The following is a 19,207-nucleotide window of genomic DNA, read 5'->3' on the forward strand; positions in this document are numbered from 1 at the left end:
CACCCTGTATATAGCCTCCACATTGTCTCTGTACCATAACACCCTGTATATAGCCTCCACATTGTCTCTGTACCAATACCCCCTGTATATAGCCTCCACATTGACTCTGTACCATAACACCCTGTATATAGCCTCCACATTGGCTCTGTACCAATACCCCCTGTATATAGCCTCCACATTGGCTCTGCACCAATACCCCCTGTATATAGCCTCCACATTGACTCTGTACCAATACCCCCTGTATACAGCCTCCACATTGACTCTGTACCGTAACACCCTGTATATAGCCTCCACATTGACTCTGTACCAATACCCCCTGTATATAGCCTCCACATTGACTCTGTACCGTAACACCCTGTATATAGCCTCCACATTGACTCTGTACCGGTACCACCTGTATATAGCCTCCACATTGACTCTGTACCATTGCCATCCTGTATATAGACTCCACATTGACTCTGTACCGGTACCCCCTGTATATAGCCTCCACATTGACTCTGTACTGGTACCCCCTGTATATAGCCTCCACATTGACTCTGTACCGTAACACCCTGTATATAGCCTCCACATTGACTCTGTACTGGTACCCCCTGTATATAGCCTCCACATTGACTCTGTGCACGGTACCCCCTGTATATAGCCTCCACATTGACTCTGTACCGTAACACCCTGTATATAGCCTCCACATTGACTCTGTACCAATACCCCCTGTATATAGCCACCACATTGACTCTGTACCGTAACACCCTGAATATAGCCTCCACATTGACTCTGTAACAATACCCCCTGTATATAGCCTCCACATTGACTCTGTACCGTAACACCCTGTATATAGCCTCCACATTGACTCTGTACCAATACCCCCTGTATATAGCCTCCACATTGACTCTGTACCGGTACCCCCTGTATATAGCCTCCACATTGACTCTGTACCATTGCCCCCCTGTATATAGCCTCCACATTGACTCTGTACCGTAACACCCTGTATATAGCCTCCACATTGACTCTGTACCGGTACCCCCTGTATATAGCCTCCACATTGACTCTGTACCGTAACACCCTATATATAGCCTCCACATTGACTCTGAACCGTAACACCCTGTATATAGCCTCCACATTGACTCTGTACCGTAACACCCTGTATATAGCCTCCACATTGTCATTTTACTGCTGCTGATTGTGTTATGTTCAATGTCTAATAATGATTAGGTATTTTGATGATCTGTATAGGGATCAATAGTTCTATGATATCCCCTGATGGTTGTGATTGCTGTGTGAATATTGATCAGTGTGTTCTGTGCTGCAGCTGAACAACCCTCTGAAAGACATTGATAAGATCATTGGTCAGCTGATGGACGGCCTGAAACAGATGAAACTCCACCGATGTGTCAACATCATCATGGTGGGAGATCACGGTACTGCTGCACAACCACCTTGAACCCTGACCCTAGTCAATACACACTAACCCTAGTCAATACACACTAACCCTAGTCAATACACACTAACCCTAGTCAATACACACTGACCCTAGTCAATACACACTAACCCTAGTCAATACACACTAACTCTAGTCAATACACACTAACCCTAGTCAATACACACTAACCCTAGTCAATACACACTAACCCTAGTCAATACACACTAACCCTAGTCAATACACACTAACCCTAGTCAATATACACTAACCCTAGTCAATACACACTAACCCTACCTAGTCGATACACACTAACCCTAGTCAATACACACTAACCCTAGTCAATACACACTAACCCTACCTAGTCAATACACACTGACCCTAGTCAATACACACTAACCCTAGTCAATACACACTAACCCTAGTCAATACACACTAACCCTACCTAGTCAATACACACTAACCCTAGTCAATACACACTAACCCTAGTCAATACACACTAACCCTAGTCAATACACACTAACCCTAGTCAATACACACTAACTCTACCTAGTCAATACACACTAACCCTACCTAGTCAATACACACTAACCCTAGTCAATACACACTAACCCTACCTAGTCAATACACACTAACCCTAGTCAATACACACTAACCCTAGTCAATACACACTAACCCTAGTCAATACACACTAACCCTACCTAGTCAATACACACTAACCCTAGTCAATACACACTAACCCTACCTAGTCAATACACACTAACTCTACCTAGTCAATACACACTAACCCTAGTCAATACACACTAACCCTACCTAGTCAATACACACTAACCCTACCTAGTCAATACACACTAACCCTACCTAGTCAATACACACTAACCCTGGTCAATACACACTAACCCTAGTCAATACACACTAACCCTAGTCAATACACACTAACCCTAGTCAATACACACTAGCCCTAGTCAATACACACTAACCCTACCTAGTCAATACACACTAACCCTACCTAGTCAATACACACTGACCCTAGTCACTACACACTAACCCTAGTCAATACACACTAACTCTACCTAGTCAATACACACTAACTCTACCTAGTCAATACACACTAACCCTAGTCAATACACACTAACCCTACCTAGTCAATACACACTAACCCTAGTCAATACACACTAACCCTAGTCAATACACACTAACTCTACCTAGTCAATACACACTAACCCTAGTCAATACACACTAACCCTACCTAGTCAATACACACTAACCCTAGTCAATACACACTAACCCTAGTCAATACACACTAACCCTACCTAGTCAATACACACTAACCCTACCCTGGTCAATACACACTAACCCTACCTAGTCAATACACACTAACTCTACCTAGTCAATACACACTAGCCCTAGTCAATACACACTAACCCTAGTCAATACACACTAACCCTAGTCAATACACACTAACCCTAGTCAATACACACTAACCCTAGTCAATACACACTAACCCTACCTAGTCAATACACACTGACCCTAGTCAATACACACTAACCCTACCTAGTCAATACACACTGACCCTAGTCAATACACACTAACTCTAGTCAATACACACTAACCCTAGTCAATACACACTAACCCTAGTCAATACACACTAACCCTACCTAGTCAATACACACTAACCCTATTCAATACACACTAACCCTAGTCAATACACACTAACCCTAGTCAATACACACTAACCCTAGTCAATACACACTAACTCTACCTAGTCAATACACACTAACCCTACCTAGTCAATACACACTAACCCTACCTAGTCAATACACACTAACCCTACCTAGTCAATACACACTAACCCTACCTAGTCAATACACACTAACCCTACCTAGTCAATACACACTAACCCTACCTAGTCAATACACACTAACCCTACCTAGTCAATACACACTAACCCTACCTAGTCAATACACACTAACCCTAGTCAATACACACTAACCCTACCTAGTCAATACACACTAACCCAACCTAGTCAATACACACTGACCCTAGTCAATACACACTAACCCTAGTCAATACACACTAACTCTACCTAGTCAATACACACTAACTCTACCTAGTCAATACACACTAACTCTACCTAGTCAATACACACTAACTCTACCTAGTCAATACACACTAACCCTACCTAGTCAATACACACTAACCCTAGTCAATACACACTAACCCTAGTCAATACACACTAACTCTACCTAGTCAATACACACTAACCCTAGTCAATACACACTAACCCTACCTAGTCAATACACACTAACCCTAGTCAATACACACTAACCCTACCTAGTCAATACACACTAACCCTAGTCAATACACACTAACCCTACCTAGTCAATACACACTAACCCTAGTCAATACACACTAACCCTAGTCAATACACACTAACCCTAGTCAATACACACTAACCCTACCTAGTCAATACACACTAACCCTAGTCAATACACACTAACCCTACCTAGTCAATACACACTAACCCTAGTCAATACACACTAACCCTACCTAGTCAATACACACTAACCCTACCTAGTCAATACAAACTAACTCTACCTAGTCAATACACACTAGCCCTAGTCAATACACACTAACCCTAGTCAATACACACTAACCCTACCTAGTCAATACACACTAACTCTACCTAGTCAATACACACTAACCCTACCTAGTCAATACACACTAACCCTACCTAGTCAATACACACTAACCCTAGTCAATACACACTGACTCTAGTCAATACACACTAACCCTAGTCAATACACACTAACTCTACCTAGTCAATACACACTAACCCTAGTCAATACACACTAACCCTAGTCAATACACACTAACCCTACCTAGTCAATACACACTAACCCTACCTAGTCAATACACACTAACCCTACCTAGTCAATACACACTAACCCTACCTAGTCAATACACACTAACCCTAGTCAATACACACTGACCCTAGTCAATACACACTAACCCTAGTCAATACACACTAACTCTATCTAGTCAATACACACTAACCCTACCTAGACAATACACACTAACCCTACCTAGTCAATACACACTAACCCTAGTCAATACACACTAACCCTAGTCAATACACACTAACTCTACCTAGTCAATACACACTAACCCTACCTAGACAATACACACTAACCCTACCTAGTCAATACACACTAACCCTAGTCAATACACACTAACCCTACCTAGACAATACACACTAACCCTAGTCAATACACACTAACTCTACCTAGTCAATACACACTAACCCTAGTCAATACACACTAACCCTAGTCAATACACACTAACCCTACCTAGTCAATACACACTAACCCTAGTCAATACACACTAACCCTAGTCAATACACACTAACTCTACCTAGTCAATACACACTAACCCTAGTCAATACACACTAACCCTACCTAGTCAATACACACTAGCCCTAGTCAATACACACTAACCCTAGTCAATACACACTAACCCTACCTAGACAATACACACTAACCCTACCTAGTCAATACACACTAACCCTAGTCAATACACACTAACCCTACCTAGACAATACACACTAACCCTACCTAGACAATACACACTAACCCTACCTAGTCAATACACACTAACCCTACCTAGTCAATACACACTAACCCTACCTAGTCAATACACACTAACCCTAGTCAATACACACTGACCCTAGTCAATACACACTAACCCTAGTCAATACACACTAACTCTACCTAGTCAATACACACTAACCCTACCTAGACAATACACACTAACCCTACCTAGTCAATACACACTAACCCTAGTCAATACACACTAACCCTAGTCAATACACACTAACTCTACCTAGTCAATACACACTAACCCTAGTCAATACACACTAACCCTACCTAGTCAATACACACTAACCCTGGTCAATACACACTAACTCTACCTAGTCAATACACACTAACCCTAGTCAATACACACTAACCCTAGTCAATACACACTAACCCTAGTCAATACACACTAACCCTAGTCAATACACACTAACTCTACCTAGTCAATACACACTAACCCTAGTCAATACACACTAACCCTACCTAGTCAATACACAATAACCCTGGTCAATACACACTAACTCTACCTAGTCAATACACACTAACCCTACCTAGTCAATATACACTAACCCTACCTAGTCAATACACACTAACCCTAGTCAATACACACTAACCCTACCTAGTTAATACACACTATCCCTAGTCAATACACACTAACCCTACCTAGTCAATACACACTAACCCTACCTAGTCAATACACACTAACACTAGTCAATACACACTGACCCTAGTCAATACACACTAACCCTACCTAGTCAATACACACTAACCCTACCTAGTCAATACACACTGACCCTACCTAGTCAATACACACTAACCCTACCTAGTCAATACACACTAACCCTACCTAGTCAATACACAATAACCCTGGTCAATACACACTAACTCTACCTAGTCAATACACACTAACCCTACCTAGTCAATATACATTAACCCTACCTAGTCAATACACACTAACCCTAGTCAATACACACTAACCCTACCTAGTTAATACACACTAACCCTAGTCAATACACACTAACCCTACCTAGTCAATACACACTAACCCTACCTAGTCAATACACACTAACCCTAGTCAATACACACTGACCCTAGTCAATACACACTAACCCTACCTAGTCAATACACACTAACCCTACCTAGTCAATACACACTGACCCTAGTCAATACACACTAACCCTAGTCAATACACACTAACTCTACCTAGTCAATACACACTAACTCTACCTAGTCAATACACACTAACCCTAGTCAATACACACTAACCCTACCTAGTCAATACACACTAACTCTGGTCAATACACACTAACTCTACCTTGTCAATACACACTAACCCTACCTAGACAATACACACTAACCCTAGTCAATACACACTAACTCTACCTAGTCAATACACACTAACCCTACCTAGACAATACACACTAACCCTAGTCAATACACACTAACCCTACCTAGTCAATACACACTAACCCTAGTCAATACACACTAACCCTAGTCAATACACACTAACTCTACCTAGTCAATACACACTAACCCTAGTCAATACACACTAACCCTACCTAGTCAATACACACTAGCCCTAGTCAATACACACTAACCCTAGTCAATACACACTAACCCTACCTAGACAATACACACTAACCCTACCTAGTCAATACACACTAACCCTAGTCAATACATACTAACCCTACCTAGTCAATACACACTAACCCTACCTAGTCAATACACACTGACCCTAGTCAATACACACTAACCCTAGTCAATACACACTAACTCTACCTAGTCAATACACACTAACTCTACCTAGTCAATACACACTAACCCTAGTCAATACACACTAACCCTACCTAGTCAATACACACTAACCCTAGTCAATACACACTAACTCTACCTAGTCAATACACACACTGGTGGGAGAATCAGTTATTTTTCCAAGGAAAGGTACTTCCTAAATATCATTAGTCTATAGTGTACTACATTGCCTAGAAATAAATATTGATCACTCATATTAGTCTCCGTCTGAAAATCTTCCTACTCCTAAAAGGGAGGTCAGAAAACGGAGCTCTAGAGAAAGGGCAAGTATCTCCAACTCAGGTCTCTTCAATGTACATCTAGCCTATTGGCTGATATAGCCCAGTGATACTGATAGCCTAATATAATGGGCCGTGTGAGAATCTCTGGTAATTTAACCTATTTCTTAGCTTATTTTTGCGCATTTTGATATTTCCTACAGGGCGCACAATTTACTGCGACCATGGCTGGCAAGTGAGCTGAGTCGTCACATACGCCTAAAATAACATTGCAGTACTGCGGTTGGGTTCGGGACCAGTTCTTGCGTTAGTGGGTGGGAGTCGGACAGAAAGCCAGCGGGTGTGGGCGGGTGCGGATGTGGGCGGGATGAATAAATCCGTCCTCCGCAGACCTCTAGACCAGGGGTGTCACTCGTTCCATGGAGGGACTAGTGTCTGCAGGTTTAGGTTTTTCCATTCATTTAAGACCTAGACAACCAGGCGAGGGGTGTTCTTTACTAATTAGTGACCCCAATTCATCAATCAAGTACAAGGCAGGTGTCACGGCTGTTATAAGGAGCGGACCAAGATGCAGCGTTTTCGTAGTTCCACATATTTATTAAAAGTGAAACTGAATGCAATACACAAATAACTTGAAAATAGGAAAACAACAAACCGTGACGCAGAGAGGACAACACACTACTCAAAAGACAATAGCCCACAAGCAACAATGAGAAAAACCCCTACTTAAATATGATCTCTAATCAGAGGCAATGAGGATCAGCTGCCTACAATTAGAGATCAACCCCAAACAATCCCAACATAGAAATAGAAAACTAGAATTTAAACATAGAACTAGAAAAGATAGATCAGACACAGAAACACCCCCTGTCACGCCCTGACCACTCTACCATAGAAAATAACAACTTATATTGGTCAGGACGTGACAGCAGGAGCGAAAACCCTCTGTCACTCGGCCCTCCATGGAATGAGTTTGACACGTGCTCTAGACGATGTCCATTTCTCTCTGACTATGGACAATCAAGTCACCTTCTTCATATTCATTCTGCAGTGATTTAAAGTCTGTTCTGAACATGTGTTCCTCAGGTATGGAGGAGGCTCACTGTGACAGGACAGAGTTCCTCAGCTCATACATGCCGTCCACTGTTGATGACATCATACTAATCCCCGGCTCCCTGGGCAGGATCCGCTCCAGGTACCCCAACAACCCCAAATGTGAGCGTTTGGTTTGTTTGTTTGATTGGTGTATTGATCATTTAAAAACACAATACTGAATTGAAGACCATGCATTAATAAAATCATTGAGGATTAACCAACTACAAAATCAGAGACCTATTTCTATTGCGGTCCTCATAGGCTTCGTTTAGACAGGCAGACCCATTGTGGTCCTCATAGGCTTCGTTTAGACAGGCAGACCAATTGTGGTCCTCATAGGCTGCGTTTAGACAGGCAGACCCATTGTGGTCCTCATAGGCTGCGTTTAGACAGGCAGACCCATTGTGGTCCTCATAGGCTGCGTTTAGACAGGCAGACCCATTGTGGTCCTCATAGGCTGCGTTTAGACAGGCAGACCCATTGTGGTCCTCATAGGCTGCGTTTAGACAGGCAGACCCATTGTGGTCCTCATAGGCTGCGTTTAGACAGGCAGACCCATTGTGGTCCTCATAGGCTGCGTTTAGACAGGCAGACCAATTCCTCCAGTTACTGGAAAGTCTGGAGAGGAAGACAGAGTACTGTATCTCAGTGACCCTGGCCTGATCCTTGACTGGGTCACATGGCCAGGTCAGTCAAGACCAAAACAATAACATCACTTTAGCATGTATGTTTCTGCTCAGAAGAGCACGCCTCCTCGTCCCCAGACTAGGTTGTTGTGTCCCTACTGATCCAGTTATGAACTGCGTCCTCAGTACGGCAGAACGAGGCACATTTCCTAACAGTCGACAGAAAATTAGAACACTGTTTGTCTTTTTTCAGACGATGCCAAATCTGTTGTTGCAAATCTTACAGTGAGTATTATACACGTTGTATTTCTATATACATTGTCTTCTCTATACACGTTGTATTTCTATATACATTGTCTTCTCTATACACGTTGTATTTCTATATACATTGTCTTCTCTATACACGTTGTATTTCTATATACATTGTCTTCTCTATACACGTTGTATTTCTATATACATTGTCTTCTCTATACACGTTGTATTTCTATATACATTGTCTTCTCTATACACGTTGTATTTCTATATACATTGTCTTCTCTATACACGTTGTATTTCCATACACATTGTCTTCTCTATACACGTTGTATTTCCACATTGTCTTCTCTATACACGTTGTATTTCCATACACATTGTCTTCTCTAAGTCATTGTTCTGACCAGTATTCATACCTGTGTTGTGGTGTCAGAGGTTAAGGTGAAAAATCCAGAATTATAGTTTATGAAATAGTGGTGACAAAGTTGTACTACAGAGCACCTGGAATCGTGTTCTTCTGCCTCCTCAGTGTAAAAAGTCAGACCAGCACTTCAAGCCCTATCTGAAGCAGCATCTCCCCAAGCGCCTTCACTACGCCAACAACAGGAGAATAGAGGACATCCATCTGTTAGTGGAGAGAAAGTGGCATATTGCAAGGTTATACCTCTCTCTCTCTCTCTCTCTCTCTCTCTCTCTGTGTGTCTCTCTCTGTCTCTCTCTCTCTCTCTCTCTCTCTGTCTCTCTCTCTCTGTGTCTCTCCCTCTCTGTCTCTCTCTCTCTCTCTCTCTCTCTCTCTGTCTCTCTCTCTCTCTATGTCTGTCTCTCTCTCTCTGTCTCTCTCTCTCTATGTCTGTCCTCTCTCTCTCTCTCTCTCTCTCTCTCTCTCTCTCTGTGTCTCTCTCTCTCTCTCTGTTCTCTCTCTCTCTCTGTCTCTCTGTCTCTCTCTCTCTCTCTCTCTCTCTCTCTCTCTGTCTCTCTCTCTCTCTCTCTCTGTCTCTCTGTGTCTCTCTGTGTCTCTCTCTCTCTCTCTCTCTCTCTCTCTCTCTCTCTCTCTCTCTCTGTCTCTCTCTCTCTCTCTGTGTCTCTCTGTGTCTCTCTTTCTCTCTGTGTGTGTCTCTCTCTCTCTCTCTCTCTCTCTCTCTCTCTCTCTCTCTCATTTCGAAACGGAAATAGACCACAGATTTTTTGCTACGGTGTGTCCTATTGGTGGTGGTGGTGGTGGTGTGTCCTATTGGTGGTGGTGGTGTGTCCTATTGGCGGTGGTGGTGTGTCCTATTGGTGGTGGTGTCGTTCTATTGGTGGTGGTGGTGTGTCCTATTGGTGGTGGTGGTGGTGTGTCCTATTGGTGGTGGTGTGTCCTATTGGGGGTGGTGGTGGTGGTGGTGTGTCCTATTGGTGGTGGTGGTGTGTCCTATTGGTGGTGGTGGTGGTGGTGGTGTGTCCTATTGGTGGTGGTGGTGTGTCCTATTGGTGGTGGTGGTGTGTCCTATTGGTGGTGGTGGTGTGTCCTATTGGTGGTGGTGGTGGTGGTGGTGTCCTATTGGTGGTGGTGGTGTCGTCCTATTGGTGGTGGTGTCGTCCTATTGGTGGTGGTGGTGGTGGTGGTGTCCTATTGGTGGTGGTGTGTCCTATTGGTGGTGGTGGTGGTGTCCTATTGGTGGTGGTGTGTCCTATTGGGGGTGGTGGTGGTGGTGGTGTGTCCTATTGGTGGTGGTGGTGTGTCCTATTGGTGGTGGTGGTGTGTCCTATTGGTGGTGGTGTGTCCTATTGGTGGTGGTGGTGGTGGTGGTGTGTCCTATTGGTGGTGGTGGTGTGTCCTATTGGTGGTGGTGGTGTGTCCTATTGGTGGTGGTGGTGGTGGTGGTGTCCTATTGGTGGTGGTGGTGTCGTCCTATTGGTGGTGGTGTCGTCCTATTGGTGGTGGTGGTGTGTCCTATTGGTGGTGGTGGTGTGTCCTATTGGTGGTGGTGGTGGTGGTGGTGTGTCCTATTGGTGGTGGTGGTGGTGGTGGTGTGTCCTATTGGTGGTGGTGGTGTGTCCTATTGGTGGTGGTGGTGTGTCCTATTGGTGGTGGTGGTGGTGGTGGTGTCCTATTGGTGGTGGTGGTGTCGTCCTATTGGTGGTGGTGTCGTCCTATTGGTGGTGGTGGTGTGTCCTATTGGTGGTGGTGGTGTGTCCTATTGGTGGTGGTGGTGTGTCCTATTGGTGGTGGTGGTGGTGGTGGTGTCCTATTGGGGGTGGTGGTGTGTCCTATTGGTGGTGGTGGTGTGTCCTATTGGTGGTGGTGGTGTCGTCCTATTGGGGGTGGTGGTGTGTCCTATTGGGGGTGGTGGTGTGTCCTATTGGTGGTGGTGGTGTGTCCTATTGGTGGTGGTGTCGTCCTATTGGTGGTGGTGGTGGTGGTGGTGTCCTATTGGTGGTGGTGGTGTCGTCCTATTGGTGGTGGTGTCGTCCTATTGGTGGTGGTGGTGGTGTGTCCTATTGGTGGTGGTGGTGTCGTCCTATTGGTGGTGGTGTCGTCCTATTGGTGGTGGTGGTGGTGGTGGTGTCCTATTGGTGGTGGTGGTGTCCTATTGGTGGTGGTGTGTCCTATTGGTGGTGGTGGTGGTGGTGTCCTATTGGCGGTGGTGGTGTCGTCCTATTGGTGGTGGTGGTGTCGTTCTATTGGTGGTGGTGTCGTTCTATTGGTGGTGGTGGTGTCGTTCTATTGGTGGTGGTGTCGTTCTATTGGTGGTGGTGTCGTTCTATTGGTGGTGGTGGTGTCGTTCTATTGGTGGTGGTGGTGTGTCCTATTGGTGGTGGTGGTGGTGGTGTGTCCTATTGGTGGTGGTGGTGTGTCCTATTGGTGGTGGTGGTGTGTCCTATTGGCGGTGGTGGTGTGTCCTATTGGCGGTGGTGGTGTGTCCTATTGGCGGTGGTGGTGTCGTCCTATTGGTGGTGGTGGTGTCGTTCTATTGGTGGTGGTGGTGTGTCCTATTGGTGGTGGTGGTGTGTCCTATTGGTGGTGGTGGTGGTGGTGTGTCCTATTGGGGGTGGTGGTGTGTCCTATTGGTGGTGGTGGTGGTGTGTCCTATTGGTGGTGGTGGTGTGTCCTATTGGTGGTGGTGGTGGTGTGTCCTATTGGTGGTGGTGGTGTGTCCTATTGGTGGTGGTGGTGTGTCCTATTGGTGGTGGTGGTGGTGTGTCCTATTGGTGGTGGTGGTGTGTCCTATTGGTGGTGGTGGTGTGTCCTATTGGCGGTGGTGGTGTGTCCTATTGGCGGTGGTGGTGTGTCCTATTGGCGGTGGTGGTGTCGTCCTATTGGTGGTGGTGGTGTCGTTCTATTGGTGGTGGTGGTGTGTCCTATTGGTGGTGGTGGTGGTGGTGTCGTCCTATTGGCGGTGGTGGTGTGTCCTATTGGTGGTGGTGGTGTCGTCCTATTGGCGGTGGTGGTGTGTCCTATTGGGGGTGGTGGTGTGTCCTATTGGCGGTGGTGGTGTGTCCTATTGGTGGTGGTGGTGGTGTCCTATTGGCGGTGGTGGTGTCGTCCTATTGGTGGTGGTGGTGGTGGTGGTGTCGTCCTATTGGTGGTGGTGGTGGTGGTGTCCTATTGGTGGTGGTGTCGTCCTATTTTACCCTGTTCCTGGAGAAGGCCGTGTCTGTTAACATGAACCTGGACAGACTCTGTATGTTTGTCATCATCAGTCCCAGTGTTGGTCAGACCCAGTGGAAAGTTATCACTCCCTGTGTAAACACATGAGGTAATGTCTGTCTGTCTGTTGCGGACGACAACTGAAAATAAATCAATGGTTGAAAGACAGAGAGGCGAGGGCTGGTTCAGAATAAGCCTGCTCCATGGGGTTGTCACCCTGTTTGAGTTGGCATGGCCACAGAGCTCAATGAAAGAGATCTTTGAGATCTCTCCTCCTGCCTGCTAAGATATAGACTAGTTTAAATCGCTGGCACCATGAGTTGTGAACTTAATGCTTTCTGAGTGAGAAATTCTTACCCTTCTGCAGCTTTGCAGCTAGCAGAGTAAAACTGTCTTTTAAATTAAATTCCCAAATGAAATGAAATGTTTGCCGTTTTCCCTGCCGTTGGTGATTTCAGGCTCTACGTGCTTGTGGGTTGTCCCCTACACAGACACCACTGACTGTAGTGTTTAATGCAAACTTCATTAAAAAGTGTCTGTTTTCCAATGACATGGCTTTACTGGGAAATGTGGTGGTGTAGGTTGGCCTTGGAAAAACAGAATCCGTAATACTTGGGTCTATAAGGATTTCAGTGTGTTACTGTGTATGTAGGGCTGAATCTGTGTGGTCTGGTTTGAATCAAATCAAACGTTATGAAAATCAGACACAATGTCCTTGACTGTTTATTTAGGCTGCATATAGTCGTCATCCCGGTGAGGAATTGTAGATAGTTAATATTATTAAAACCATGAATTGTCTGATGTTGGAATTTTGGTTTCATGCTGTCTGTTACAGAAAGTCTCCAGAAGGAGGAAAGAGGCACCCTGGGAAATGTGGTTTTGCAGGAGATCACGGTTATGACAACAAGATAAACAGCATGCAGGTATGCTCGTTTTATCCTCATCTTGATTTAAGTGTTCTTGTTGCCATAAATGATTAATCATTACCTCATCCTGTTCCTGTTCTTTAGACTATTTTCTTTGGATATGGACCTATGTTTAAATTCAAGACCAAAGTGCCAGTTTTTGAAAACATTGAACTTTACAATGTCATGTGTGGTAAGGCTTCTTCATAATTTTTTATTTGAGGGAGGCATACAGTAGCATTCATCAGCCCATACTCATACGTTATGGACAGTGACGTTGTATTGCATTTTGACTTGAGATCTTACTGTAATCAGAACAAGTCAATACTTTATTGTCCGTCTTCATTGAACAGATCTGCTTGGCCTGAAGCCTGCCCCTAACAACGGGACTCATGGGAGTCTGAACCACCTGTTGAAAAGCCCGGTCCACAAGCCCACCATGCCAGAGGAGGTGTCTAAACCCACCATCTCAGGTCCCATCGTTACTCTGACCGATGACTTAGGCTGCAGCTGTGATGACAAGGTCAGCTACAGAACAGCACATCTCTTATAGCCATAGAGATAGATACTGTATCACTATAGAAATAGATACTGTATCACTATAGAGATAGATACTGTATCACTATAGAGATAGATACTGTATCACTATAGAGATAGATACTGTATCACTATAGAGATAGATACTGTATCACTATAGAGACAGATACTGTATCACTATAGAGATAGATACTGTATCACTATAGAGACAGATACTGTATCACTATAGAGATATACTGTATCACTATAGAGATAGATACTGTATCACAGTAGAGATAGATACTGTATCACTATAGAGATAGATACTGTATCACTATAGAGATAGATACTGTATCACTATAGAGATAGATACTGTATCACTATAGAGATAGATACTGTATCACTATAGAGATAGATACTGTATCACTATAGAGACAGATACTGTATCACTATAGAGATAGATACTGTATCACTATAGAGACAGATACTGTATCACTATAGAGACAGATACTGTATCACAGTAGAGATAGATACTGTATCACTATAGAGATACAGTGGGGCAAAAAAGTATTTAGTCAGCCACCAATTGTGCAAGTTCTCCCACTTAAAAAGATGAGAGGCCTGTAATTTTCATCATAGGTACACGTCAACTATGACAGACAAAATGAGAAAAAAAATCCAGAAAATCACATTGTAGGATTTTTAATGAATTTATTTGCAAATTATGGTGGAAAATAAGTATTTGGTCACCTACAAACAAGCAAGATTTCTGGCTCTCACAGACCTGTAACTTCTTCTTTAAGAGGCTCCTCTGTCCTCCACTCGTTACCTGTATTAATGGCACCTGTTTGAACTTGTTATCAGTATAAAAGACACCTGTCCACAACCTCAAACAGTCACACTCCAAACACCACTATGGCCAAGACCAAAGAGCTGTCAAAGGACACCAGAAACAAAATTGTAGACCTGCACCAGGCTGGGAAGACTGAATCTGCAATAGGTAAGCAGCTTGGTTTGAAGAAATCAACTGTGGGAGCAATTATTAGGAAATGGAAGACATACAAGACCACTGATAATCTCCCTCGATCTGGGGCTCCACGCAAGATCTCACCCCGTGGGGTCAAAATGATCACAAGAACGGTGAGCAAAAATCCCAGAAGCACACGGGGGGACCTAGTGAATGACCTGCAGAGAGCTGGGACCAAAGTAACAAAGCCTACCATCAGTAACACACTACGCCGCCAGGGACTCAAATCCTGCAGTGCCAGACGTGTCCCCCTGCTTAAGCCAGTACATGTCCAGGCCCGTCTGAAGTTTGCTAGAGAGCATTTGGATGATCCAGAAGAGGATTGGGAGAATGTCATATGGTCAGATGAAACCAAAATATAACTTTTTGGTAAAAACTCAACTCGTCGTGTTTGGAGGACAAAGAATGCTGAGTTGCATCCAAAGAACACCATACCTACTGTGAAGCATGGGGGTGGAAACATCATGCTTTGGGGCTGTTTTTCTGCAAAGGGACCAGGACGACTGATCCGTGTAAAGGAAAGAATGAATGGGGCCATGTATCATGAGATTTTGAGTGAAAACCTCCTTCCATCAGCAAGGGCATTGAAGATGAAACGTGGCTGGGTCTTTCAGCATGACAATGATCCCAAACACACCGCCCGGGCAACGAAGGAGTGGCTTCGTAAGAAGCATTTCAAAGTCCTGGAGTGGCCTAGCCAGTCTCCAGATCTCAACCCCATAGAAAATCTTTGGAGGGAGTTGAATGTCCGTGTTGCCCAGCGACAGCCACAAAACATCACTGCTCTAGAGGAGATCTGCATGGAGGAATGGGCCAAAATACCAGCAACAGTGTGTGAAAACCTTGTGAAGACTTACAGAAAACGTTTGACCTGTGTCATTGCCAACAAAGGGTATATAACAAAGTATTGAGATAAACTTTTGTTATTGACCAAATACTTATTTTCCACTATAATTTGCTAATAAATTCATAAAAAATCCTACAATGTGATTTTCTGGATTTTCTTTTCTCATTTTGTCTGTCATAGTTGAAGTGTACCTATGATGAAAATTACAGGCCTCTCATCTTTTTAAGTGGGAGAACTTGCACAATTGGTGGCTGACTAAATACTTATTTGCCCCACTGTAGATATAGATACTGTATCACTATAGAGACAGATACTGTATCACTATAGAGACAGATACTGTATCACTATAGAGATAGATACTGTATCACTATAGCGATAGATACTGTAGAAACTGTAGAGATAGATACTGTAGAAACTGATTACATTTACATTACATTTAAGTCATTTAGCAGACGCTCTTATCCAGAGCGACTTACAAATTGGTGCATTCACCTTATGATATCCAGTGGAACAACCACTTTACAATAGTGCATCATGTAGAGATAGATACTGTAGAAACTGTAGAGATAGATACTGTAGAGATAGATACTGTAGAAATGTAGAGATAGATACTGTATCACTATATAGATAGAAACTGTAGAGATAGATACTGTAGAGATTGATACTGTAGATACTGTAGAGATTGAGACTGTAGAAACTGTAGAGATTGATACTGTAGAAACTGTAGAGATAGATACTGTAGAGATTGATACTGTAGAAACTGTAGAGATAGATACTGTATTACTGTATTACTGTAGAGATTCATACTGTATTACTGTATTACTGTAGAGACTGATACTGTATTAGTGTAGAGATTGATACTGTATTACTGTAGAGATTGATACTGTTTTACTATAGAGATTGATACTGTATTACTGTAGAGATTGATACTGTTTTACTATAGAGATAGATACTGTAGAAACTGTAGAGATGGATACTGTTTCACTCTAGAGATGGATACTGTAGAAACTGTATTTATCTCTATGGCTCCCACCACAGAACTAGAATGAGATTGTATTTTTATGGCTTTCACAGCCGTAGACAGATGGATATTGAAGCTTTTGGTTTTTATATCAACTTGATATTTGCTTCAAAAAAGTAAATCAGAATGATTTCTGCATCTCAAGAAATAGATGACTTGTTATTATATTGATCTGTTTTGTGTGTGTGTTTGATCTATGACCTGACTGACATCTGTAGCACTAGGCATTACTACATGTTGTGTATTTTACGTGTCTAAACTGGTTTCTGTGTCTGCCACTGATTGTTGTCTCTGTAATCCATAGCTGCTGCTACACGTTCTCATGCTTGTTTGTTTGATTCCCTCTTCTTCTTATTTCTGTCTGTGAAGTCATCTTGCTTCTGCAGAGATTATACATGTCTTTGCAAGAGATTTTCACCTTCAATCTTTTGCAGTTACGTTCAAAAAATAGGGGGCAGAGAGCTTTGAAAGTCCCCGTTGTAAGAGGCTATAACCTGGAGTCACTGTGGCTCTGTCTCTTACAGAACAAAGTGGAAGAGCTTAATCAGAGACTGATGCAAGCTGTTGATGGTACGTCTCTCTCTGGTCCATATCGTTGGTCTTATGCCTCAGTAGTAGTAATGCTGATACCTGTGTAATAACACTAATTACTGCACCAACAATGTTGTTATTAACATGTTATTACATAGACATGTCAGTAAAGGGTTGTATTATGTCCTATTTGTCATATTACTGTTGAATATCCTCTCCAGAGTCTTGTTACCAGCTTTTAGGATTATTGTCTTCTCTTCCAGACAGCAAGAACCTCCCTCATGGTCGACCTGCAGTTCTGTTCCGTACTAAATACAGCATCCTACACCACAGTGACTATATCAGTGGGTACAGTGAATCCCTCTCTATGCCCCTATGGACGTCCTATACCGTCTCCAAACAGGTATGTCATACAGGACACAGCTTACAAGTTTCATACATGGTTTATTTTGATATTAGCTATATGCTATTTACTGTACACACTGAGTTTATAACTGATGTTTGACAAGGGAAAATAGCTCATTCAATAATCCTCTCAAGATAAACCCATGGACTGGTACATACATCGTCAGTACTTTATGTTCACTACTAATTTGAACAGTGGTCTAATTATAGTCTCTAGAGCGGGGCTCTCCAACCCAACCTACAGGAGGTTATCTCTCCAGGAACAGGGTTGGAGTTAAAACCTACAGGAGGTTAACTCTCCAGGAACAGGGTTGGAGTTAAAACCTACAGGAGGTTATCTCTCCAGGAATAGGGTTGGAGTTAAAACCTATAGGAGGTTATCTCTCCAGGAACAGGGTTGGAGAGACCTGGTCTAGTGTATTGTCAGTGTCTACAGTCTACAGTGGTCTAACGTTGACTCCAGTCTACAGTGGTCTAACGTTGACTCCAGTCTACAGTGGTCTAACGTTGACTCCAGTCTACAGTGGTCTAACGTTGACTCCAGTCTACAGTGGTCTAACGTTGACTCCAGTCTGCAGTGGTCTAACGTTGACTCCAGTCTGCAGTGGTCTAACGTTAACTCCAGTCTGCAGTGGTCTAACGTTGACTCCAGTCTGCAGTGGTCTAACGTTGACTCCAGTCTGCAGTGGTCTAACGTTGACTCCAGTCTGCAGTGGTCTAACGTTGACTACAGTCTACAGTGGTCTAACGTTGACTCCAGTCTACAGTGGTCTAACGTTGTGATGTGTTTTCCAGGTTGAAGTAACACCTCTACCAGAGCATCTGACTAACTGTGTCAGACCAGACATCCGTATCCTTCCGGCCTTCAGCCAATCCTGCTCCAACTACAAGGCTGACAAACAGATCTCCTTCGCCTTCCTCTACCCTCCACGTAGGTCCTCAATGTTCTCTCCTGTCAGATTGTTGACCAGTGGCTGGTTGTACCAGCTTGATGTACGCCTGGTTCATTCAAGACCACCTTTGGAACACCCAGCTGATGTACTGTAGTTTACAACACAGTAATAAGACTTGAGGCCATCTAAATTGTACTGTACATTAAAACCTTGATTTTCCACCATTTCTGTTATATCTTTAGAGCTGGCTCCGACCCAAGACGGCAAATTTGATGCAGTCCTCATCACTAACACCGTACCCATGTACCCAGCATTCAAAAGTAAGTCAAACATTTTCTAAAACTACATGGCATGTCAAATGTAATTCATAGGCCACATT

General features: G+C 43.6%; 1 protein-coding gene across 2 annotated transcripts in view; it reads left to right on the forward strand.

The window, feature by feature from the left end:
• LOC106573026 (ectonucleotide pyrophosphatase/phosphodiesterase family member 2) overlaps positions 1 to 19,207 on the forward strand; it is a 55,954-nt gene that overhangs the window by 15,851 nt on the left and 20,896 nt on the right. Inside the window, exons 12-22 of one of the 2 annotated variants that reach the window (XM_045719306.1) lie at positions 1,307 to 1,415; positions 8,166 to 8,294; positions 9,054 to 9,085; positions 9,582 to 9,709; positions 13,519 to 13,606; positions 13,694 to 13,781; positions 13,942 to 14,111; positions 17,434 to 17,569; positions 17,794 to 17,933; positions 18,731 to 18,866; positions 19,071 to 19,148. In XM_045719306.1, the coding sequence (XP_045575262.1) occupies positions 1,307 to 1,415; positions 8,166 to 8,294; positions 9,054 to 9,085; positions 9,582 to 9,709; positions 13,519 to 13,606; positions 13,694 to 13,781; positions 13,942 to 14,111; positions 17,434 to 17,569; positions 17,794 to 17,933; positions 18,731 to 18,866; positions 19,071 to 19,148 (1,234 nt within the window). The remainder of the gene's footprint in view (positions 1 to 1,306; positions 1,416 to 8,165; positions 8,295 to 9,053; positions 9,086 to 9,581; positions 9,710 to 13,518; positions 13,607 to 13,693; positions 13,782 to 13,941; positions 14,112 to 17,433; positions 17,570 to 17,793; positions 17,934 to 18,730; positions 18,867 to 19,070; positions 19,149 to 19,207) is intronic. The other variant, XM_045719308.1, reaches the window with a different exon arrangement.

The sequence above is a fragment of the Salmo salar genome, chromosome ssa05, assembly GCF_905237065.1.
Source record: "Salmo salar chromosome ssa05, Ssal_v3.1, whole genome shotgun sequence".
Classification (NCBI taxonomy): Eukaryota; Metazoa; Chordata; class Actinopteri; order Salmoniformes; family Salmonidae; genus Salmo; species Salmo salar.